Source organism: Haliaeetus leucocephalus, unplaced genomic scaffold, assembly GCF_000737465.1.
Source record: "Haliaeetus leucocephalus isolate CR32 unplaced genomic scaffold, Haliaeetus_leucocephalus-4.0 Scaffold636, whole genome shotgun sequence".
Taxonomy (NCBI): domain Eukaryota; kingdom Metazoa; phylum Chordata; class Aves; order Accipitriformes; family Accipitridae; genus Haliaeetus; species Haliaeetus leucocephalus.
In genome coordinates, this window is record NW_010973072.1 from 3,352,153 (window position 1) to 3,377,411 (window position 25,259).

General features: G+C 42.5%; 1 protein-coding gene across 1 annotated transcript in view; it reads left to right on the forward strand.

Annotated features, from left to right (window-relative positions):
* ABAT (4-aminobutyrate aminotransferase) overlaps nucleotides 1-25,259 on the forward strand; it is a 61,343-nt gene that overhangs the window by 16,296 nt on the left and 19,788 nt on the right. Inside the window, exons 2-5 of the mRNA XM_010578437.1 lie at nucleotides 11,360-11,488; nucleotides 22,394-22,491; nucleotides 23,351-23,380; nucleotides 23,952-24,069. Of these exons, the coding sequence (XP_010576739.1) occupies nucleotides 11,419-11,488; nucleotides 22,394-22,491; nucleotides 23,351-23,380; nucleotides 23,952-24,069 (316 nt within the window). The 5' untranslated portion in view covers nucleotides 11,360-11,418. The remainder of the gene's footprint in view (nucleotides 1-11,359; nucleotides 11,489-22,393; nucleotides 22,492-23,350; nucleotides 23,381-23,951; nucleotides 24,070-25,259) is intronic.

The window sequence follows — 25,259 nt, forward strand, 5'->3', positions numbered from 1 at the left end:
CTCCGTATTGGTGTTAATGGCATTTTTGTTAGCAGTTTGTCTGGATGGTGATCAATTGTCCATTTCGTGTTGAAGAGCTCTGGAGAACAACATGGTGACTTTAAAACATGTACTGCTGCAATGGATATGAATTGGTTGTGTGGATGCTGGCATCGCATCTGTTGGTGTGTAAATTATCTGTGTCAGGACAATGTTACAATGGAGAGAGACTGCAGAGTGCGTTTGGTCTACCCGAATGACTTTCTGTCCCTCGTTGTTCCTGTATTAGCATGGTAATCATCACAACATCCACCCCAACCGAATAAATTCTGCTGCTGTTGTCGCACTGAGAGAAGGTGGAAGAAGAAAGCGTGGTGCTGTAACAGCAGCACAAACTGGAGTCGCTAAATTGCCAGGGACCTTAGCCGCTTCCCGTAAGCATTGCATGTTCTATCTTTGCCGCTTCCTTCCGATATCTGTCCTTCCATCTGCTGTCTTAGGCTTTTCTTCGTGCTGCACCATGCTTGTGCTGAACCACGGCAGCACAAGTCTGGGGCTCACGCTGGTTCCCCGAGGACCAGGCTGCTCCCTCGCCTCCCTCCTTGCAGCACGTGGGTGCGGGTGCTTCGGTCGCAGCCCCTCGGGCAGGCTTCAAACCCTGCGCTTAGGAAAGCGTCCTGCCAACATGTCGCATCCCGCAGCTGGAGCCTGTGGGAGATAGACCATAAGGCAGGTCCCACAGCTAGGATCCAGCCCTGGCTCCCTGCTGCAGTGCCGCCCTGCCTATTGGGGGGCATGGAGCACCCCCTCCTCTGCTTGAGTCATTTTAATGCTCTGATTACCGAAGTGGGTAAGTCACCATTTCGCTTGTGATAATTACAGATTTCCTCTGTGATTTTTTTCACTTGTCGGTTGCCACAGCAACCGTGCAGTGGCTCGGCCGAATCGCTGTCACAGGGATTTAAATCTGAAGCGGCTCAGCCTTTTCCTGTGCTCTGGCGCATCTTCCCTCTTGCCCCCCCAGCACCATGGCAACCTGGCGATGGCATCCCTGCCTCCGCGATGGCACCCTGTGCTTGCTTTCCCTGCGTCCACGGGCCTGAAGGGATGCTGCTCTTATTCTCTTTGCATATTCGCGTCTCTCCCATTCCCCATCTCGAGCAGTGCGCAGGAGGTGGTGGTAGGATGCGTGCTGGCTGTTGTACTGCCTGCGTCTGTGCGTGACCTGAAGGAACTGAACCAAACCGAGGTTATTTTATGATGGTTGTATGCCTGGGATATTTGCAAACCAGAGTAAAATCAAGGGTTTTAAGGACAAAACCTGTTCTCCAGCTTCCACAATTCTTGAAAACTAAGGGGCCGTTTCAAACGTTAATACAGTCTGGCTGTGCATCTCAGGAATTTGTTTTCAGAAACCTTCTGAGAAGGCATTCAGGTGAAGTCAGACTCCCAGGGGTCCGAGCTGATGGGCTGCACCCCCATGCCAGAGGTACCGGAGTAGCAACAGGCAGAACCAGATGATCTGTTGGGTGTTACTCTCCACTGGGTTTGGCCGAGCACGGGGCATAGCTTGCAGGAGCTGGTTTCATTAACTTTCATTAACTGGGGCATTCCCCCAGCTAAGCTGCAGGGTCGCAGCTCGGGGTTTCCTCTGGGTGATGCCTGTCCTCGCTGCTGGCAGTCGCGAGCGGCTGCTGGAGGGAGCTGACAGCAATGGCATTTCTCACAAATGCAGCCGACAGCAGCCGACTCTGAAGTGAAGGAGGGAGCAGCGTTTTCAACTGGCGAGCTGGCTGCAGGGAGTTTTCATCAGGTCATGTAAGTGCCTTTCCCTTGTGCCTGCGTGCGGTGGGGGTTAGCACGGACTCCGGCTTAGCCTGCAAGGGCTGTGCTCCCGTGCTTTCTGTTCAGAGGTGAACGTATGTCTCTATGTATGTGCAGGCGTGTGTGATGTTAAAATGTCCCTGTCGTGGATATGTGTGGTTAGCTGTTCCCTGGTTTGTTTGCTGGACGCCTTGTAAAAGAAATATCCTGCATGCGTCTGCTTTTCTGTGTCCTCAGCTGAAATGGGGGTCACCTTGAGAAACCAGAGCACTCGCTCCCGTTGTAAGATGTTTCCCTTGGTTTGGTGCAGGCTGCCTCCAAATGAGCTATTTTATGACTTCAGGAAGCAGAAGAATAAATTGTGCTTTTACAGTACATTTTATTTGATGCTATTTATCTATTTTCATGACCTCTGAGGAGGCAGTGGTAGGATGCTGAGGAATAAAATCTTACAAGGAATATAACTGAATTTCCTTAGACGAAGCTCCACTTGAGGGTATTGTGCAATACTTTAATTTTTCCAAAACTACAGAACGCTTGTGGAGCAACTAATCTGAAAAGCACGGCTGTGCCATAATTTAAGTGTTTAACCCTTTGAGAGCTGAACTGATTTGGTGTGGGGAATGTATGGAAATTAACAGGCACGATTTGGATATGTTGTTGCCATCTTCATTTAAAGTAATGGATTCAAAATATGCAGACTTGAAGAGAGGTTCTTATGTGTAGCTCACTACTAAAGTTCACTGAAATATCAAAGTGCAGGTTTTTTTGGTGGGAGCTATTAAGGAATGACAAAATAAGAAAAAATTAAATTTTTTCAGCTAATAGTTTAGTTGTGCTTGTTTTTTACCAACATTTGTGTACAGTTATGCCATTTATGGAGGTATTTTTAGGTGTGGATCTGGAACGTGCCCAATTTCTAACATGCTTTTTCAATCCCCCTTTTTTTTTTTTTTTCTCCCTGAGACAATGTATTTCTTTCACAGGGACGGTGTAGGCAGATCTTATCCCAGCTTAGCTGTTCCAGTAGTTCTTGAATCAAAAATGAGCTGCTGAAAAGTTTAGTGGGTCACTTGAATCCTAGTGTCCCATAATCACAACATTCCCACCTGTTCTTATTCATTGGATTATGGACCAGGAGTCTTTTCTTGGTCCAGTACTTGTTGGAGAGAGGGAAAACAGACAAGGGCAGAAACATTTTCTTTTTTTAAAGTAAAAAAAAAAAGAAAAGAAAAAAAGATGTATTCATACCCAACCACCAAACCCTGCTTGGAGGACATCTAAGAAGGACAACCTGGACACATGAGTGTAATGACACTTCTGACTGTAGATGAGTTTTAAAACCTGATGGGAGGACTGAAGCTTTCTGTTCTAGCTTCACTGCTGGTTCAGCTCTGACCTGGTTGTTGGCCTCATTAGGCAGGTAGGTATTGCCATGTCATGATGGGTACTGTACAGTACTTCCAAGCTATGGACGTGAGGTCTTTGTCTTGTGCGTTGCATCTTGCTTTGGTCTTTTGCTGCAGTTTTCAGAACAGACTGACTTGAATGCCAGCTGAATGTTGGAGTGAGATAAGGTAGCTGTGCAAAAAAGCCAGTTTATTAGGGAAGACTTATACAGTTGTGTGCAATATTTACTGTTTTGTCAAGACTTGAAGGCAAAAACCAGTCTCCCCATTTCTATTCTTCTGAACAGTAGTGGGAATGTTTGATCCTGTTGGTGTCAATAAATAAATAAGCAACATGAATAACAGACACTTGAGCCTTACTTGTAACTATGACAACTGTGTCCTTGACAACTTAAGTACAATCATGGAGTTTCCAATTACATCCTGTTCTACACAAAGCCATTACAGTTATTAGAGGCATAAACAGCAAAAGCAACTGTCAGCTTGTGAAGTGTTTTCTGGCAAAATCCATTTTGGTGGTAGATACATGTTTCCATTTGCAGATCACTGTCACTTGTTTGGTTGTCAGTGTTGCTTCGCGTTCTTCAGGGGTCAGTATTGGGACCGGCGCTGTTTGACGTCTTTGTCAGCGACACGGACAGTGGGACTGAGTGCACCTTCAGCAAGTTGCCAACAACACCAAGCTGTGTGGTGCAGTCGACGTGCTGGAGGGAAGGGATGCCATCCAGAGGGACCTTGACAGGCTTGAGAGGTGGGGCCGTGTGAACCCCATGAAGTTCAACAAGGCCACGTGCAAGGTCCTGCACGTGAGTCGAGGCAATCCCAAGCACAAATACAGGCTGGGCGATGAGTGGATTGAGAACAGCCCTGCGGAGAAGGACTCGGAGGGTATTAGCAGATGAAAAACTGAATGTGAGCCAGCAGTGTGTGCTCACAGCCCAGAAAGCCAACCGTATCCCGGGCTGCATCCCAGGAAGCACGGCCAGCAAGTCGAGGGAGGTGATTCTCCCCCTCTACTCCGCTCTTGTGAGACCCCACCTGCAGTACTGCAGTCAGCTCCGGGGCCCCCAGCACAAGAAGGACATGGACCTGTTGGAGCAGGTCCAGGAGAGGGCCACAAAGATGATCAGAGGGCTAGAGCACCTCTCCTGTGAAGACAGGCTGAGAGAGTTGGGGTTGTTCAGCCTGGAGAAGAGAAAGTTCCAGGGAGACCTTGCAGAAGCCTGCCAGTACCTAAAGGGGGCCTTTAGGAGAGGGACTTTTTATAAGGGCATGTAGTGGTAGGACAAGGGGTGATGGCTCTAAGCTGGAAGAGGGTAGATTTAGATTAGGTGTAAGGAAGAAGTTCCTTATTGTGAGGGTGGTGAGGCACTGGAACAGGTTGCCTAGAGAGGTTGTGGGTGCTCCATCCCAGGAGGTGTTCAAGGCCAGGTTGGATGGGGATTTGAGCAACCTGGTCTAGTGGAAGGTGTCCCTGCCCATGACAGGGGGGTTGGAACTAGGTGATATTTAAGGTCCCTTCCAACCCAGACCAGTCTGATTCTGTGAAGTGCCTTGGTGAGCTGTGCTCTCCAAGAACAAACTCACCATTCGTTGGTGAGAGTCACTCTTTGCACTGACTTTTTTGGCTGCTGCCTGTGAAATTGCACCAGATACGTGTTGAGCTTCAGAGTGCGCAGGGGTCTCTTTGTAATGTGTGGGTGGTCCCGTAGACCCAGCAGACCTCTTCCTCGGAGTGTCTCGGTCACTGTAGTGATCCTTGTATGTGGCCTTTGATATGTTGTGGGGTGCCTGTAAACCACCTTTGCTTTTGAAGTATGAGGTTGTGGCCTTTAGCTGAGCAAGTTGGATGAGGAGCAGCTTGTTTCCCTTTTCTGTGCCTTCTCATGAGGATGGTGCTAGGTACTGTTCTTCCTGAAGTCGAGGGTTTCAGCTCTGTTTTGTGCTGGGTTTGTATAGATGCTGGATGGAAAACCTAATGCCAGCCTTATATGAACACCAGATATACATTTTCTTGCAACTACTTATTAACAGGACTTTCCTATTCCAGTGATGATTTAAGACAGCCTTACTCTAGCTATCGCTAGAAATTGTTGGCGTTACTCTAACAGACTTCTCTTGCAAATGCTGTTGTGAGCTAATTCAATTTTTTTTCAGAACTATACCTTTGAAAAAAACCTGTTGAAGTAAAAGGACCTGTTGTATTTCGTTGTGTGCAGTCAGGCTTTCATAACTACATAGACTATATATGAACTTTTAACTCTGCTTCTGGGACCAAGTGAATTGCAGTTAAATACATCAACATGCTGGCAGGCTTCTTTATTTACTTTGTTGTTTACTACATTTAAGTGCCTAAAGCAGTAAGTCAGGATTTCTATTGTCACCCTGCGCTCTGTCAATAACAACTAGTTAAGTCATTCAGTTTTTTCCTGCTTTGATGTATTGGATGTGGACATTCCCCATCTCCCCAGAGGAGCATGGGTTGGTACTTAATGATTGCAGTGCATTTTCAAACAGCAAGTGCTGTTCAATGTATACATTGAATCTTTTTACGTAGATACTGCGATGACATTGGGTTGACCCATTCTACCTCAAATGCAGACTAAGGAAGGACATGATTATGTTTAATGGACGACAGACTCAACTGTCTTCCACCTCACCCATACTTAGATTTCTTTGTGAATTGTGGGGATATTCCAGACTCTGGGATCTCCTTGAGCTGTTTTTAGAAGTAAAATACTTGAGCTGCATCACCGAAGTCATGAAAGATGTTTGTTCATGAACACTGCAAACCAGGACACTTGCCCCCCTTTAACAAATAGCCTTGGGTTTTCACTGGTTTTTTTTAAGACAGGGCCCTTCAACTCTCTGTTTTGTGAGGCCGAGGCACAGAACACTATCTGCCAGCAGTTGATGACAGTAGTAAAAAAAGCATAATAAGGGATTTCAGGAGTTCATGGGGTGCAGAATGTAGGACTGGTTAAGATTTTTCATTATAACTTGTCACGCTATTGCAGAGTAAGAGATGATAGGGCTTGGGAAGCATGAATGAGGCTGGAAAGCTTGTCTCTATTCAGCTCAGAAGCTGCAGTCCCATCTAGCTCTGGTTTTGGCAGCCGTTTTATCTTTCCTCTCTTTCAGAACTACTTATCTCATCTCTGACTTACTGTACGGCTGGCACTGCTTATGTGATGAGATCTGTGACTCCCTCTTCTTAGTGCCCATGTCCTGGCCTCACTATCCAAACTCTTTCCAGCTTGCCACTGATATATTCCAGTCTGATTCTCTTCCAGAAAAGCTGTTTGAAGAGCACTGATGTGCAAGTATGGGAGCATTGTGGAGGTTAGAAAAGGAGAAACAAGAGCTCATGGAGGATAAACAACACAAAAAACTGGACCACTAATGCGTTACCGCATTGTGGATCTTTGTAACGGTAGTTGAACTCACTACCCTGTAAAGCCAAGGAAATTAACTTCTAATTCCAAAAGAAAACCAGCTTTGCAGTGTATTCCCACTTCCAGCATGGCTACCTGAGTACTGCCAGGCTTTCCAACATTGTTCTTTTGTTTCAGTCACAGCAACCACAGCTGACTTGGTCTCCCAGTTTGCAGTTTCTTCCACTGTTAAAAACATATGCGGAAAATACGGTGTCAAACAAAGCATGCTGAGCTGTGAACTGAAGAGCCTTCTCGCCTCTTTGAGAAACACCCTCCTTGCAAACCGTCCGTACCAGCTCACCTCCAGGATGCCAGGGCAGGCTGGGGTGTCGAAAGGGGGGTTTTGCTTTCAGGCGTCATGCGGGTGCTGCCTGTGGGGTCCCCACAGAGAGGGGGCACATCTGCCCGCGGGCTGGCAGAGCTTCAGGGCCTTGGGCTGCCGCCCCTGCACTGCGCACGAAGCCAACGAGCCTCGTGCTGTTTTCATATCAGGAGGGATCCGAGCAAACAGGACTAAAAGATAGTTTGAGATGTTTTAAACTTCACAGTTAACGTGTAGCATGACAATCCCCTGGCTGCTGTGCATCACAGAAAAGTCAAGCAAAGGAATACAGCAAGAAAGGAATGAATTTGCCTTTATGTCCTGCTCCCCAAATACATATTGTGAAGACTTGTGGAGTAATTGCCGTGCGCAGCTTGTGCTGCTGTTTCTAAACCACTTAATTGTTCCTGGTTAAATGGGTTTGGAGCTGCTGAAGGACAGATGAATGTGCCCCCATGAATTTAAAACAGGCTTCTGTGTCTCTCGCATGAATTGCAAGAAAGAGATGCAAATCTGCAGTGCTGACTCTTCGTCCGAGTCTTGCAGTGTCTCTGTTTCACCTCTTACCTTTGCATCTATCCCGAGGATGCTTTCAGAGGCAGGTTTTTGCAAGCTGCAGCCTGAAACCCAGATGTCATGCTGCATTAGCTTCTCTGCTAGCAAGCGAGAATGCTGTATGAACTCCTAGTTTGTATATTTTCACTCCTGTATCGGGATCGAGTGCCCCTGAATGCTGGGGTCCCTCTCTAATTTTTTTTTATTTTTCCAGGGGTTCCACCTAAGAAACATAATCTTGTTAGCTTACAGAAACAATGTGTCTTTATAGTTCACAATAGGTTTCTGCTGCTGCACTGAATGACTGTTGTCGTTCCTAGTAACTAATTTTGCCTGTCAGAAATAATCACTCAGTACAGAATTTTAAGAGCTGCTGTTTAAAAAAATACAACCAATTTCACAGCGTGCATTTAAAAAGTCCACGTATCCTTATGTTTCATGTGCTCCATAAACTGTACTGAGCTTCTGCTTTGAAAATAATTTTTCTTGTGACTGACTTAAGCTGTATTTGCCAATGCATGTGTTTATGTAATGCAGAATTCCATACAAAAATATATGCAAATATATTTGCAAATATATCTGCAAAATTGATGCATTGAACATTCATTTCAGAATAGCTGTTTTGTACAGTCATCTGTAATGATGGCCTTCTCCAGCTCAGGCAGTTGCCATTAGAGGAAAAATATTTAGAGAAGACTTTTATGAATCTCTTTTTCTGGAAGAGTCTCATTTCTTTGAGGTCTAAGGTAGCTAGCGTTTAATCACAAATCTAATCCAAACATTGTCCTTCATATCCCCTTTACAGTCTGATATCTGAAATTGGTGGATGTATTTTGCCTAGATTTTAAAGAATCTGAAACTGTACGCAGTTGCTCCAAAGCAGCAGCGGTGATGGAGCGTGGCTTTGCTGCGGTTTTGACACGTGCATGAGAGCTAATTTCTGCTGGCTTGCAAACTGTGCCACGGCTGCTTGCAGTGCTAGAACAAGCTAGGCTGGTGGGAATTGATCAAGAGATGAATTATGGAGGCAAATTTCAATTGGTTATTATGATAAGCAAATAACATGTGCTTAGACAACTATACCAATCACATCAGCTGATCTCCTGTGAGAATATGTGTGCATAATGGAGATGGAGAAGTAGTTGATTTTAGTTATACTCACGTCTGATATTACGTGATTTATTCTGACTCTGGACTGGAAGATGGTAAAACATTTTATATAACAACTGTCAAGGAAAATTAGGGCTAAGCTACTTTATTTTTAAACCTCTTGCAATAATTTTTTTCTACGAGTATTTCAGAAAGCCAATACCATTTCCAAATATATTTTTGACCCTTTTATGAATACTTATTTTAACTATTAAAGGACTTAAGATAAACAGTAGATGTAAGTAAAAGACAAAAATAACATTCTGGGAGCAAAGATGTAGGAGTGGTTTACCTAGGGAAGGAAGAGTAGGTACCGCTAGAGGGAAACCTGGACACTGGTGGGTACAGCCATGTAGTGTGACTGGAAGGTATGTTTGATTTGTATGTGAAGAGGCATCTCATCATTGTGGGGAAGGTAGATTAGTCAGCTGGTAGCAAAACACCCACGGGAGATGATTGAAGGAGATTAGAATGACAAAGCAAACCTTGGTGGGTTGTTTTAGCCTTCTGCCATAGGTAGGTTTGCACTGCTCCATTTGTCTGTTCCTGCAAAGCTATGTTCATGTTAGCTTTTAACAGACTCCTAGAGATTTTTAGAAAGTAATACTTTGCAGAGCAAACTTAAGGAGGGAATTGTAGATTGCAGAAGTACGGACTAGATAAATAGCTTTGAAGAGAGGACGTCAATCAAGGTGGTTAATCATTGCGAGAGGTGCTGGGCTGATTCAGCCTTTAACAGCTTTTTTTCCACAGTGGTAGTCTCACTGACTTAGACTTGCATTTGTTTTTTGTTAGAGGATGGTCCTGCGATAAGAAATTTATGGTATTGGGATATTTCTTTATGCATTGATTATGCAAAAGTTAGCACAAATAAAGAAAAAACCTGAGGGTTGAAAAAAGAAAATTAAATTAATCCTGTCTTATAAGTGAAGTTACTCTTTTCTGAAAAAATTTAACTAGTTCCCTTTACACTTCTGACCCAAAACCTTACCTTAATCTAGTTTTTTCCAGTGTGCACACAAATGTTGTGCAAGTGTTTTCTCACTGTGGCAGATTTCAAAATACCTTGAATTTTAAATTGAACTCAGAGCAAACTAAGTGAAACTAAGTGCTACGTCAATTGCCTGGGAAGGCACAGGGAATTTTCTTTGTACCTAAGTATTAATAAGTCTGTGAATTAGTAGGTCTCTGTAGGCAAGGAGTTTTTTGTTTTCTTTTGCCAATTTTGAAAAAGCTCGAGAATGAAGGAAAGCAAATGGTATTTTGGCTAAAGACAATACAGAAATTAAATTTCTGATATATTAGTCTTGGGTAAGAGATACTTCCTATCATGGTAGCAATAGATCAAATGCTTCCCTGCATCTAGTCGCCAACATCTATTTGCGTATTTTATTGATGGCATAGAAATGATGTAAGCAGTAAGCTGTGATCTCTTTCTGCTGGAAGATCAGCTCCATTCTCGGAGCATATTTGTTAAATAGAGTTCTTTCCAGGAGGTTTACAGGTAATAATGACATTTCATTTGGACTGCAAGCCTTGGTCCATTGCTACTAGAGGTCTACACCCGCTGAGGGTGGAGGGACATCCAGTGAGGTGAAAAATGCCAGTGTAGTCTCTGTACAGGCAAAGAAGGCCTCTAGTGTTCTACATAGAACAGAGGGTACCACAATTCTAAGCGTAAAGTTTGAATTTAACCTGTATCTTGGATAATAATTCAATGATCTGTTTTACCTGTTTATGACTTCCAGCCAGGCTTTCTGCACAGGTGATCCAGAGTGAAAAAGGAGTCATATTATCATTTATGCTACTTGACTTTACAAGGTCATTTATATTTAACTAGCTGAGGTAGAATCAGAGAATAGCTGAGGTTGGAAGGGACCCCTGGAGGTCATCTGGTCCAACCGTCCTGCTCAAGCAGGGCCACCTAAAGCGGGCTGCTCAGGTCCATGTCCAGTTGGGTTTTGAATATCTCCAAGTATGGTGATTCCACACCCTCTCTGGGTGATCTGTCCAGAGTTTTTCTATGTTTAGATGGATCTTACTGTATTTCATTTTGTGCTCATTGCCTCTTACCCAGTCACTGGACACCACTGAGAAGACCCTGGCTCCTTCTTTACTCCCTCCCGTCAGGTATTTATTACACATTGATGGGATGCAACCTGAGCTTTCTTCAGGCTGAACGATCCCAGCTATTACAGTCTCTATTCATAGAGATGTGATTAATTGTTTTTTCAGGGGATTGATTTTTCTTTTCTTTCCTAACGTCTGTCTTGCTGTCTTTTTGTATTAGATGAGATTTTTCTCATAAACTTAGGTTGAATCAAAGTAACAGATTGGCTTGAGAGACTGACTGGAAACAATTTTTTTAAAGTTCAATGTAGTCCACATACATAGAGAAAGTAGAGAAGAGGAGCAGGGGAAAACAGGTAATGATCTTTGCCCCGTGGCCCCACTAAAGCTGTGAGGTACAGATTTAGCCTGGAAGTCATTTGCCTCAACAAGACCTAGCATCAGCCTTGGGTCTCAATCCTGAGACTGCTCTGAACGTCAGCATTAATCCATCAAAGCATGCTTTCAGTTTCTTTGGATTTAAATTAGTGAAAGTGGAAATTGAAACGAATGACACAGTAATAGTGGCTGCATCCACAGGGACATGAATAAGTGTATGCTTTTCTTTTTTTCAGAACGTCAGCCAGCAAGAAATCTCTCAAGATTGAGTCTTTTTGAGTAAAGAAAAGATAAAATGGCATCAATGTTGCTTAGTCGACAGCTGACCTGTTGCCTGCAGCAAAACTCTAGACTGCTTGTATTTGGTAAGTGGTTTTTTGTATTTTCTTGCTTTGTATTTGGTGAGCATTCACTTTACACTAGTGGACAAAATTCCAGTTTGAACACTACTGGATGTTGAATCTTTCAAAACTTGAAGAATATGTTGTTCTGCATCTTAGATAATGATGCAGTTGTAGTCCAGAAGTGGCCCACAAAGGTGCTGTGGGTTCTTTTTTATTCTGCAAACAAGAACTCATTTAGTTAATAATGTGCACTGTAAACATGCTAACTGAAACAAAGCTCTTCAGCCCTTGGAACTCTGCTCTTACTTTCTGATGCTACGTGGTGCAGAGATGAAACAACCATCCATCAAAATCAACTGTTTTTTGTCTTTGTGCTATGTAGCATGACTCTGCCAGTCTTCCCTTTGGAGAGGTTTTGTGTGAGTGACATGAAGAGATGGCCCTCACTGGGGATGTGTGTTTCTGCTTGGAGTTAGCTCTAGTATGAAATAAAAACCTACCAAACAGCATCAAACTACTTTCTCCTAAGTGTATAATGGCAAGTTCTTGCTTGGCCCCAGCTTGTAATTTGGCATTGTGTATGTCTATATTAAACCTGCAATCTCTGTGAAATATATATAAAAAATAAATTTCTGTTGGCTTTGTTGGACAAAGCAGTGTAGAATCTAAGATCTGCCATCCATTTTGTGTGCTGTTATACTGAATACAGTATGGCTGAACGGCTTCTGTGACCGAGTAAATATTAATGTTTCTTTTCTCCTCCAGCCCTTCTTCTGCAGTGCCATTGTGCTCCTTCTGCCACTGCCAGGCAAACACAGAACGCTTCCATTTGCTCAGAAACTTAAGCATGATTGATTTTCTTTTAAATAATACACTTTGGGGAGCAGCTGACCTTTGGCTAAAGAACACAAAGTCAGGTCTTGTAACTATTGGAAAAGTATTAGGTCAGTGTTTCAGTACAGGATGCACTTCTATTTATGGGAGTGACGCACTGATTATCTGCACTGTGCAAGAGCAGTGATCGTTTGGTCGATAGTGGACAATGGAAAGTGCTTGCAGCAACCAGGCCTTCGTTAGTTGTCAGTCCTTTGAGCTAATCTGTCATCTCAGTATCACTTAATGCTCCCTGTCCCTCCCAGTGTCTTGCCCGCTCCTATGCTGCTTCCCAACCACAAAGACAAATATATTGCAGTTGTGCAAGATACTTGAGGTCACTGGAGAGCAGATGCACTAACTCATTCTTCCTTTCTCACCGTTGCAGTGAGGGGGTGTAGATCTTCAACAAGAAAGGAAAGCAACTCCAGGGTCTGTTAATCCATCCTTGCTTTCAGGAAACTTGTAAGTGGGAAAACCTGCTAAACTATTGAAGCAAAGAATAGAGGGTCCTGGCTGCAGGTTGTGTAACAGACCTGTGGCCTTTGGGACTGAATGCTTCGTGTGTCTGTCCAGAGATTAGAAAAGATGGAGCAAGAGGAGAACCCCTCACTAGAAGAAACTGGCAGTATCCTGGCAGTATTTTAGCCTGCAACATTCCTGGCTGACAGAATAGACAGAAGACTGACACTTGTAGCAAAAATCAGAGCTTCAGGCCATTTTCCTGGTGAGTCCCAGCTAAGGTTGCAGTGCTGCCGGTCTCTGCTGGCTTTTAGGGAAATGCTGAGGGCAACATCCAGGAGCTCTCTGCTCCAGAGTGCTTTCCTCCAAGGTATTTTTGAGCACTCAAGTTCAGAGCTTTACAGACTAAAAAAGAGACTTGTACATTACTCCCACAAAAATCCTGTGGTGCCATTTGGTCTGTTAATTTCTTTCTGTGGGTACTGAAATGACAGGGTTTGCAAAGAGGGGATGGAGGTGGAGAGGAAGAGAGAATAGATTGCCTCTTGGTAGAAGTCTCTACGTCTGTGGGCTGTCATGTTTCAGTTGTGTGTGTGCATTAAGCACAATAATCCTGTTCAGCTTGAATCTATGATAAATTTGTTTACAGAAAGAGATTTTTTTTCATCCTTGATTATTTCTGATTTTTAAAGCAAATGTGGGAGTTAGCATTGTGCTGGCCCTGAGCATGAAATAAGCTGGTTACTGACAAAAAAGGGGCACGTGGAAAGGAAGGATGTTGGCAAGTTTGCATTTGCTGCAGCAAAGAATTACATGCACATTCACTGTTGTAAAATACATGGGAACAAAGGTAACTAAGCTTTATATGAATCAAAATATTTCTAGGAACCTTTTCTCTAGTTGTACGTGGGGGCTAGTGTTTAATTCTAATTAAGATGGATTTTAGGCCCTCAATCTTTTAAGGAACTTGGGACAAGAGATAAGCATCTGGTTGGAGAATTTTTTTTACTTAACCACTGCTTGTAGTGTTCTCATTACTAACAGTGCTAGTCTGTGGCAAGCTAACTAGAAAGGGAAAATGAAAATAATATAAGTTCATCAAAATGCAAAAGTTAAGCAAAACATATGAAAGTAATATGCAACTTACATCTTCCCAAAAAATGTGAACCCTGAAAGTATTTGGAGTCCTTACACCTTCCTTAAAGATAAGCATTAATCAGGTATGGTTTTATTTTCCCTATGTATTTGATCTACTTGATAGTTTGGCCTTGAAGATAAAGTTCACTACAATTTGAAGGGTGGCAGAAGAATGACAATAGACTGAGTAGGTAGCCTAATCTCTTCTTACAAAGACTCATGCATAGTGCTGTCAGGATGGTAATAGCCAGGCAAATCCGGGAGAGGCGACTCATGTTGGAGAAATGACGACGTACCTCGGTGTTGTGTCTTACCTGAATTGAGTTCTGTTGCTACTGTCAGCCCGGTGTGCTGCAAGGTGATCACAACTGATAGTCTGAACGTAAATACTTATTCTGCTTCTGCGAGCTCTGGTTTTATCAGCTGTGCCAATGTAGTAGGAAAGCTGTTCCATTTCCATGCTTCGGAGGCAGATGAAGGTGCAGTTGGTTGTTAGCTGGTAGGGTAGTACCATAATTATGAGGACAGGCTGGGACTCCAGAGATCTAGGTTCAGTTTCCTACTGATAACCCTAAGGGGTTGAATTTGTCTTTGAATCTTGAACTGCACAGCATGTCGAAAGGTCAATCTTCTGCCTTAAGGTAGCATCAATTTCTTTTAGTCCATGCCCATCCCCTTCTAGGATGCTGACCTGTTCTTAAAGGCCCCTAGCAGTGCAGCTTCTGCAGCTTCCCTAGGCAATCTGTTGTATTGCTGAACTGACCGTACCTTTAAAACTTTTTTCTAATATTTAACCTAAGTTTCAAAACAGGAAAAAATATCAGATCCTTACTATTTGCCCTGCCCTCAAAGGACCTGGAAGCTGGAATGTTTATTATTTCTTTGCAGCAGCCTTTTATGTATTTGAAACCTATTACATCCCCCAAGACCTCATAATTTTTTCTCAACTGGTCTAAATACTGTTTCAGTCTCTCCTTGTAGGTCCAGTTTTTTTCCTCCAGATTCTCTGCAGTTTTATTGCAGTGCCCTAAGTGGACTAACTACAATTGAGGCTGTACCTCACCTATCTCAGTCTGTTTTCTATCTCTCTACAGAGGACAATAATGTTTTATCTCACAGGTGTGCTGCAGTAAAGTTTGAGAGATGTTCATATTAATTATTGACTTGTCCCCATCACAGTTACCAGAAAGAGGCTGGAAAGCCATGAGAAAGATTTACTCTCAGTCCTACTTTTGTCTCCAGTATTAATCCTTGCTAAGACTTTCTACTTTTTTTAGTTCAGTTTGTACATTAGGAGCTTCCCTAGGAAATCAGAGAGAACAACCTGGATATGTGTGAGGGATGTGTGTGAGAAGCAAGGATCAATTCCCTTCCCTGCATTGTAGAGAACATGGACTTGAGGTCACCTTCAGCTGATGCCCTGGGAACTGGCCATTGGTGGCTCTCGAGTGCAACATCTCCCGCTGGACTGAGGAACCTTTACTTTTCAGTCTGACCAAACGTTCCCACAAAAAGCTGAGATATATAAAAATCTTTGTATTAAAACCTGTTGTTGGAAGGAGGCTCTGCTACAAGGCTAAGCTTGGACTTCGGTTCTCCGTTGCTTGAATGAATGTAAGGCCTTTGATGTTCCTACCTAATTTTCTTGTTCTTTCTGTGCCACAAAGGGTGGCTGTGGCAATGCTGGCTGTGTTTTCCCACCTGGGCCTTCCTTGTGGCTCTTCATCTCTAGAGGTGTCCTGATGAGCTCCCATAGCTGTTAACTCTGGTCGGTTGTGCTGCAAGTGAGGAAGGGTGTTATGACTGATTCAGATCACAAGAAAACCAGCAGTTGGACGCTCCTGTAACTCTGCTGAAGAGTTGATTTGGGATTATGCTGTGATCAGGAGGGGGAACTGTACTTATCTTTCTTACAGGAGCTTCCACTTCTGTACGGCCTGTTTGGTATCGGATTTTTTCTTCGTCTTTGGAGAATCCTGTTCCAATAAAATCTCCAGTGTGTATGTGGGAGTACTGAAACACAGACAATCTCATGTGGAAGAGCTTCTGATCTTAGAGCGTAAGCACTCTGTAAATAGCAAGCTCAGTTTTCACAATATTATGCAATAGCGATGTTCGTTTTCCAAACATCTCTAGCTAGGCTGGCCTTTTGCCATTTCGTTTCAAGATCTGTTAGTAACAGATTCTACTTCCAGCACCTAAAAGAGGACTTGGGGGAAATCGCAGTCCTCCTACTTTTGGCTGTCAGGGCCTCCGTGCTCTAAAAATTCTGTCTGGAAGGTGATTTGATAGACACGATGGAGTGGAAGTTAAAGGCATGCAAGGGAGATTGAGTTTCTGCACTTGCGGTGCTATGGCACATGTAATGTGCCTCCTTGGGGACTGGAGAGCATTCACTTTATACTCTTTCACAGCAAAACGCTTGCATTTGAGAGATCTGGTATGCCAGCATTTATTTTCACTTATCTTCTTTTCTTTTTTTTCCTTGGAGTAGCTCCTTCTCTTAATTACACTGATGTAATTTCAGTGCCTCCACTGGAGTTTCTCCCAGGTAATATCCAGTTGTTGTACACTCAGGAACTGTGTTTATGTGAGTGTTATTTGTGGTCAAACATATCAGAGGTTTAAGCACTTTCTTTCTAGCCCTGTGTTGAGCCTAGCTCTTGCTAGCAGAGATCACTCCTTAGCACAGAGACCTGCTAACAGTAGTGCTGTTTGTGAATACCAACATCACAAAACGTTAGAAGGGTGTACTTATATTAATTATGTTGCTATAGCAATGTGGTACTTTGTTAAAAATTGCTGAGTGAGACACCTGGTGAGTGATGAGGGTAGCATGGAAAAGAGAAGTTGGAAAATGAGCTTTTCTGTCTGCTAGCAAATTTTGACATCCTGTTAGATGAAAAGGAAGGATGTGATAATTTGCTGATGTTACTCAAGTGTTTAGAAAGACGAGGTGTGTTGCATAGAGCTTTGAGAAGAAGCTTCTTTGCAAGAAGCAACAAAAGTAGAATTTAACTTATCGTACCCAAGCTCTTTAAATGGCATGGGTAGAAAATTCTCTGCAAATCGTTCAGCTGATGTGCTGAGGTTCATTAATAGTACATATGTTTTTTGACTTTTGCCATGATGTGAAGGGACAGCTTTGTTTACCAAGGAAAAAAGGGTGCTGTTCTCGGTCATATTAGCTAAATGTAATTTAAGAGCTTTCCTAATGCTGCTTCAGAGACAGACACTCTGCTGTAGCCCATTACCTCTATACACTTTTAAGATGAGAACTGAGGTCATGTCATTTGGTCCTGTTCTTAAGTTAAGCTAACGTAACACAAGAAACCCTTTTTCTATTGCAGTTTGATCATAGACCTCAACAGAAAGTCAGTGGACTGACTTGGTCCATTGGCTCAAGAGCATAACTTTAATGAAACATCTAGGTACATACAAGTTATAGTGCAGTACGAATTTAAGAATATTAACATAAAATTATATTGTTTAAAAAAATAAATCTGTGAGGATGTTTAGGCCAATATTATTTTTTTTGTTGAGCTTCCATCTTTTCTTTTGAAGAAATTTTAAAATAAAAAAGCCACACAGGCATCAGGCTGCCTCCATGGAGGAGTTAGAGCAGTACAGGTACATCAGTATCAACAGTGACAGGTTATCATGTGCATATGCTGTCAGTCCGTCAGTGACGCAGTCGTAATAAACATACACACTGTGGAGATTTGTTGGAGGGTTTCAGCTCCCCCATTTGGGGAAATACTGTTCTCACTTGACCTTTGTGGCATTTTCTGTATTCTAGATCTTTTATTACAAAGGTAATGCTGTTAGTTCACTGAAGGACCAGCCACCAGGGATTCTTAATTCTTGAAACTACCTTGCTCAGACATAATGAGAATCTCAGTTTTTATCTGTCCCATCTCTACTGCCCTTTGGAGAGGCAAAGTACAGTCAGTGTTCAAAACCAAGACCTGACGTGCAAATGTCTAAACTCGTAAGTATCAAAGTGGAGCAGCCTGAGTTACAGGGTGACTTCAGGGTTTCTGTTGCAGGGTAAGCTGATATTAAAAAGTCAAACAGGAATAATTTGGGCTAAGTTGTAAAGTACATTGAGTACCTTCAAGCCAGAAATGCCAGCTGAGCAGAGCACGCTGTAGTTTAGTAGGGGATGAAACTACAGCGAGCGATCTGATTTACTTGCATTTACTTGCATCGTGAGGAGAATGCGATGCTGATACTTGGGGTAGGGGGAAGCAAGAGAGACAGAGCACGGTCTCTGGGCTGAAATCCTCTTCCAGGCAAAACAAAGCAAGCATTGATGCGGCCGTCTGTCACACAGTGTCCAAGTGCTTGGAAAAGCCTTTGCAGGAGAGAGAGCCGCCTCCCGGCGCTGCGCTCTGTGCGCCTGGAAGCAGGAGGCAGCACCGTGCCCTGCGGGTGCTGGGGGCCTGGAGGACAAAGCATGGCAGAGCGTCCAGCACGAGGGATGCCAGAAGGCTGGTGAGTCTTCGTGCAGGGGGTGGCCAGACCGTCTTTCACCAGGGCTCTGACGTCGGTGCCTTTTGAGAGCCGTCTGAGCTCCAAGTTTTGCCCGTTCGATAAAGGCAGCCTGTGAGACTGTAACGAAACGGGCCGGCTGACGGTGAGCAGTGCTGTGGCAAACCTCTCTCTTAAATTCTGCAGCGTTAAGCAGAGCGCGAGTCCGTAGCGAGTGAAAACTGCTGTGCTCCCTTTCGTTTCATTTTATGAGTGTTTGGACAGGTCCCTGGGCACTGAGGTAGCATTAGGCTTCAAAAGTCTTCAGCCATGTGGCAGTAAGACAGTTTGTTTTCTTGCTGTTAAGATGCTCTTACATGTAAAGACCTCTCCTCATCTGAGTGCCAGTGACTTGCACAACCTGTGTGTGCCAATACAAGTCACACAGAGACTGAGCTTTTCGCAGGAGCCGGCCATTTAGACTGTCATTGAAATTTCTGATCAGAGTCCCAATTTACTTGAATAAGAGTAGGGGAAGAAAAAAAAGAGCTAAAAGAGGGGAAGCAGGGTAACCATGTTTTTGTGTTCTTAAAATTTGGGTTGTTTCATTTATTTTTAACCAACCCTGTGAACAAGTATGCATATCTGATGAGTAGTGACGTGGGCTATTTGGAATAAATCTGTTGACCTTGCTAGAAATTCTGTGAGTTTGTGCCAATCATTTATGTTATACTCTCAAAGGGAGAAGAGCTTCATTAAAAAATAAAAAGTTTGAAGATTAACTCCACTTTGGTTTTAGCTTTTGCTATCAAAGGCTTTTTTAGTATTTTGAGGGTTTGGGTTTTTGAGGGTTTTGTTCTAGCCTGTATGCTTCATCCTCTACCTAAGGGGAAGAAACCCCACACACACTTTTCAAAATCCTACGATCTGGTAACACAGGGCATTTTCACTTTATTTATGGCAAGCTGTTCCTTCAAATTCGAACCATAGTGTTTGCCTGAGCTAGGTGGTGGAACAATTCTTTGACAAGTGTAAGGATCAATAATAAATCGGTATAGCTGCCATTATACTGGTGTTAGTAAAATGAGATACTCTGTGGGCTCCTGAAAACAAGTATGTAAAATTAAATTTGTATTAGTGAATCAGCCTAGAAATCACTTGCTTGTAGAGCGTGATGACGTGTAGCATGCTTTAGGAGGTAACAAGCAAATGAAGGGAAACCTGTCACTTGTGTTGCTCATTTTTTAGATGGTTTTGGTTTGGAGACTTATTGAAAATGGTAGTGGTTTGGATAAGCTGCTCCTGAAGCTGTTGTTTAAAAAATGTAATGTCTCACAAATTGACCAACATTACTAATTTGATAAAAATGATCTTTAAATCAACTCTTCTTCTGGGAAGACCTGTATGTTTTAGTTTCCCTTGACCAATCTTTGCTGTGTATGAAAACCTGTCTGTTGATGGACACAAGCTATGCCAGTGTGAATTAGTGCAGCACTGCACAGCAAAGTACTGTTTGCTTTTAATTGCTCAACTGTGCCCTTAGCAAATATCTAGTTCAACATACCTATGCAAAAGAGGCTGTGGCATAAACAGTTGCAAAAAGATGATGATCTATGAAGCAGGCTGACCAATTTTGGTCTTTGCATGTTACACAGCCTGGCTGATGGAAGCAACCTCCTCTTGTCTTGTGATGTTAAACAAGTTAGGACAACGGTAAAATATTCTCTAAATGAATTCCCTGTTGTACGGCTCTGTAAATATGTGTGTTTTCATAGGGGAGGCTGTGCCCTTTGCAATATCCACAACAGAACTTTCTTAGAGAAATAATAAAATTTGTGTTTAGTTTAGAATCCTCATCCATTGAAATACTTAACAGATTGTCCTTTAGGGAAGTGAAAGAGATAAAATGTTATCCACACCTTGCAGGTGATGGCTGGGAAATCTTTGACTATTGGTCTCTGTTGTAGAGCCTGGCAGTCAGGCATCTTGCATGCTTGCAGGAGCGGCTTGGTTGTTAACAGATGAGGAAATCTTTAGTCACTGTCCGAACAAGTGCATTTTTATGAGAACTCGATTAAAAAGACTAAGGCAGGCAGTGTGCCTGTGTAAGCTGCTGCTCCGGATGGGAGGACCCTGGGAGATGGACGGAGGGGACGTGGCGGCACAGGGTCTCTGGCAGCAGAGCACCAGGCAGGGCTGGGGGGAGGAGGAGGAGGAGGAGGAGGAGGAGACATGCAGGTTACAGTTCACCTGTCTTAAATTCGCAGCTGTGTCAAACAATTCCCAGTATGCTGCTGGGCCATATCTTTCCTGTTACTGCTGACTACCAAAATGTCCTATATATTCTGTGCCTCTCTCGGTGCTTTCCTCATTATCATATCAAGTAGCACCTAGAGCCTGGGAGGAGGGAGAGAAGAGGACACAGGAGAAGGAGAAATGTTTGCCACTGGTTTGCTGTGATCTCCATCGGGGAAGGAGCAGGGTGCACAAAAGGGTTAGTTTGGTCTCTCTTTCCCTTTTAGACTTAATAGTATGTCTACTAAATCTGCAGCTTTATTGGCCATGAATTGTGTAGCTTTTGATCTTTTATACGCAGTAGCGCTTTTTTTTTCCAGTGGAGCAGTTGTCATGCTGTCTCCAATTTACATGAATGCTAAACAAAATGACACAAAAATGAAGTGGTGTTGCTGAAATGAAACCTATTAATAGCTTTGCAGAGAGGCACTGACGCATCTCAGATATAAGGACTTGGAATGAAAGCTGAGGAGAATAATCATCTTTGCAGACTAAGTTTTCGCAAAATGAGCAGTGAATTTAAGTGTTCAGTTAGAGAGGGCTGCAATTTTTCAGATAAAGTTTCTCAAAATCAGGCTTGCTTGAGACATCTCAACTTGGGCTGACACAAACTGAGGCAAACTCTCGAATCACTGTTGGCCAAATGGCAGTATTCAAAACACTGCCAAGCAGTATCATATTATACCATAGTATACCTCCTTGATAAATATTTGTTTTATTTGACAACTGTTGTTTCCAAACAAAAAACATTTTTATTGCCTTTCTGAAACAAAACTCTGGCAGAGAGAGGTGGTTATGGATGGAAGCGCAAGAGGGGCTTCCCAGCGGCAGTGCTGCACCCTGATGCTTTCTGTGTGCGTGGCTGCTGGCCTCCCCATGCGTCTCCCTTTCTGGAACTTTGCTGGATTGGGGTGTGTTGTATCATTTTAGCATCTGTATGCCTAAACCCTGTATTTTGAAACAGTTACTTCAGAAATGGAAGCAGAGCCTGTTACTGATGAAGCATAGGAGATTTTTGCCTTTTGGTTTCCTTAAGATGTCAAGTTTATTATGATTCCCCAATTACACATGTGGATAAAGAACAGCAAGGTCAGAGGCAGGATCAGAGGAAAACCTGTCACTATTTTTGACCCAGATTTCAGAGATGCACTGCAAGATGCTGGATTCATGTGAGATTTTGAATTTATTTTAAACACAGCCATTTACCTTTCTGAGACAAATCTTTCCCAAATGGTGTTCTTTGAGCTGTTGCAGAACATCACAATGGTTTTTACCTGTGGACTCTATCAGGCTTTTCAGTTATTACTGATAGTGAACAAAACCATCTCTGCACAGGAGTGGGGAATTTATGGCAAAGGCTTGCTCAAGGCATAATGGACAGACTCAGCAACAGAGATGGAAAGATGTGCTCTTAGTCCTCCTGTCCTTTATAGTAAGATTTGCCTCTGTTTCTTTAGGGTTGCCTTGTCATTTCACTTGATTTTTTTTTTTTTTTTTAAAGCCACCTCATTGGTATTAGTTTTATTTAACACTTGTCAGAGATGAGATACTTAGTTCGCTTCAGACAGTGCAATGTAATTGGTCTCATCTGTCAAGTGTTCTCAGTCAGGTAAGATATGCATATTTATTCTGAGAGGAGAGCACAGAAAATATGGTCTGTACTCAGGTTTTCATGATTTCTTACAGGACATAGATATATCAGTCAAGCTGCAGCTAAAATTGATGTGGATTTTGATTATGATGGACCTCTAATGAAGACAGAAGTTCCTGGACCACGATCTAGAGTAAGTTCCCAAAGCATAGTAGCTTGTATTTGTTTTTCTTTAGCTGTGTTTAACTTGCTAAAAACCAAATTTCATTCCAAAGCTTAAATCTGATATGAATAAACATCATTTCATAACAGTCCATGCCCACTTTTATCAAGATGCTGAGAATGAAAAGCTCATGAATGAAATGCCCCTCTCTGAGAGAGAGATCTGAATCTCAACTGCCAACTTCTGTGTGAAGTAACTGAAAGCAAAAGAGCATCAGTTTGATGAAACATCTCACCAGACTTGGTTACTTGTGCTGCTGGTGAAACAGAAACTTAGTTGGCTTTTTATGATGTGAAATAATGCTTTGGTTTTGAAATGAAGCAAGAGTTTCACTTTGCTGGACATGTTTTACTCTGGCAGAGTCAGTATTTATGTGTGTGGTATGTTTTGGGGGGGCGGAGGGGTAGTGGTGGTGGTGGTGGGGTTTTCTTTTCTTTTTTTTTTTTTTTTTTAAAAAGGAAGCTGTCTTTCTAGAACCAGTGTGCCAGTATCCCTTCTGCACGTCTCTGGCTTCTCTTATTTTCTGATTTCTCACTTGTTTTCTCAGTTCAGTGGATCAATACAGAAGAGGCAGCTTTCTCGTTTTGGAGATTTACAATTAAACTGTGTTTGCAGCCCATGTAGCTCTGCATGCCAGAGTTAATAGTTTTGACTGTAATATTTGCAAGATGCATTATGAAAGTTAATGTGGCAAGTAGAGTTGCCTGGTAAGCACATAGGAGTGCAAGTTTTGCATATGATTTATGTGATCATAAAAAAGAAACATATGTTCTTCTTCAGTATTTGGTAATTACATACCTGAGACTCTTTGATGTTCCTTTTTCTCCAGGAATTAATGAAACAGCTGAATGGCATTCAGGTAATTTGTCAAGTTTTCTGAATTTGGGGGTTGTTAATACTGTGATTTCAGAACTTGTTTTAAAATCCTGTTTTGTATGTTTACTTCCATACAAAAAAAAAAAGTGAAACACTGACTCTGGGTTTTCACGCTGAGTATATAATGTATAGTATATACGTGCATTTGAATGAATCTTTTTTAGTATATTTTGAATACTGCAGAATTATTTGGTAGGATCAGTGGTTTTTCTTTAAACACCCTATGTGCCTTTTGAGTTGTTATGAAGTGGCCAGTGAAAACATAGGTATATTTGAGCTTGAGCTTAAAAATATGTCAACCTAAGTGTATGTTGCCTTCCCAAGATGAGCAATTCCTCGAAGTCTGTGCTTCAGTTCTGTAGAAAAAGTGCATATTTGCCCTTTTCACAGTCCCTCTTTATAAAAATAGCTCTACAGTTAATTCCTATGCAATGAATACGTCTTTGTATCTTATAATGAGATATTTTTATCAGATTTTGTTGTATAACCATTAGTTGCACCTTCTTACACACTGCTACTTTGTAAAGCATTAATTGTTTGTTTTTTCTTTTAAGAATGCAGAAGCTGTACACTTTTTTTGCAATTATGAAGAGAGCCGAGGGAACTACTTAGTAGATGTAGATGGCAATCGCATGCTGGATCTCTACTCTCAGATTTCATCCATCCCAATAGGTAGGAGACAGTGGTACCAAAACTTTTTGCTTTGTCCTCAAGCTGTTGCTTTCTCATCTCAGCCACTACCAGAGAAGTTGGTTGATTAAAAAAACCAAAGCTGACATAATGTATGCCTTGTTGCAGTCAGGGTATACCTCACTGCTGTGTATTATGTAGTGGTGGTTTTGAATAGCTGAAGAAACTACAAATTCAATAGCTACAGCTCACTTGAAGTACATAGTGGTACCTGGAAGAAGATCTAGTATTAATCTTAATTTGAATATGCAAGTTCCGCAGTTGAGCTTGGATTTGTGTACTTTGTGATTCTGGAACAGTATGTTACTGTTTTAAACATTAACATACATAGGTTAAACATTTTAACATTAAATTATATGCTTTAGTTAGCATTTCTGTCTCAAAAGAACTGAAAAAAGGAGTTGGCCATGTGGACTCCCGTAGGATGAAGCAAGACCAAACACTGAACTGTGGTGCTGAGTGAAAGCAAAGGTGGCAGGTTAGTTGAGCTGAGGGACCAAACAATGGACTTGTCAAGTGCATGGGAAAGTTGGTGGATTTTTTTGTGAAGCATTTCAAGAAGGAAAAGAAGCAAGGCAGAGATGCAGACCCCAACTGCAGGGAATATAGGTTCAGTAGGTGTTCAGTTTGTTCCTCGTCCATGGCTCCTCTCAGTTGCTTAAAAATATATTTCTGCAGAAGCAAAATGAGCGGAAGTGCTGGGGTAGTTTAAAAGGTAGATGTTGTGCTATCTATAGAAACCATGATGACTCAAAATCATCCCTAGAGGCCTCCTTTATCGGGAAACAGAATTTAGTGATGTTCAGGTCATTACCAAATTTTTGGCATCTAAGACCTTGTGTGACTGCAATGTGTTTTCATTTACTCCAATCTTCTTTGCAGACAGTTAGTATTTTTGCTCTCATGTAGCTCCTCAATAAATGCGTAGTCATTCCAGAACTCTTCAATGTTTCTAGCTTATTTTCATCAACACAAGTTCTCGATACTTTTTATCTTTTAGAGTCTGCACGGCAATAACTTTGTCACCGATAATGTAGAAATAGGGGTGAGACAAAGGAGCACAATGCTTGTATGCCAGTGCTCATCTAACTGAAATGGGATTGGATTTTAGGTTTCTAGGAAAGGAATTGCATTTAGTGTTCAAGACCTTCCATTCTTCACAGAAGAAATGC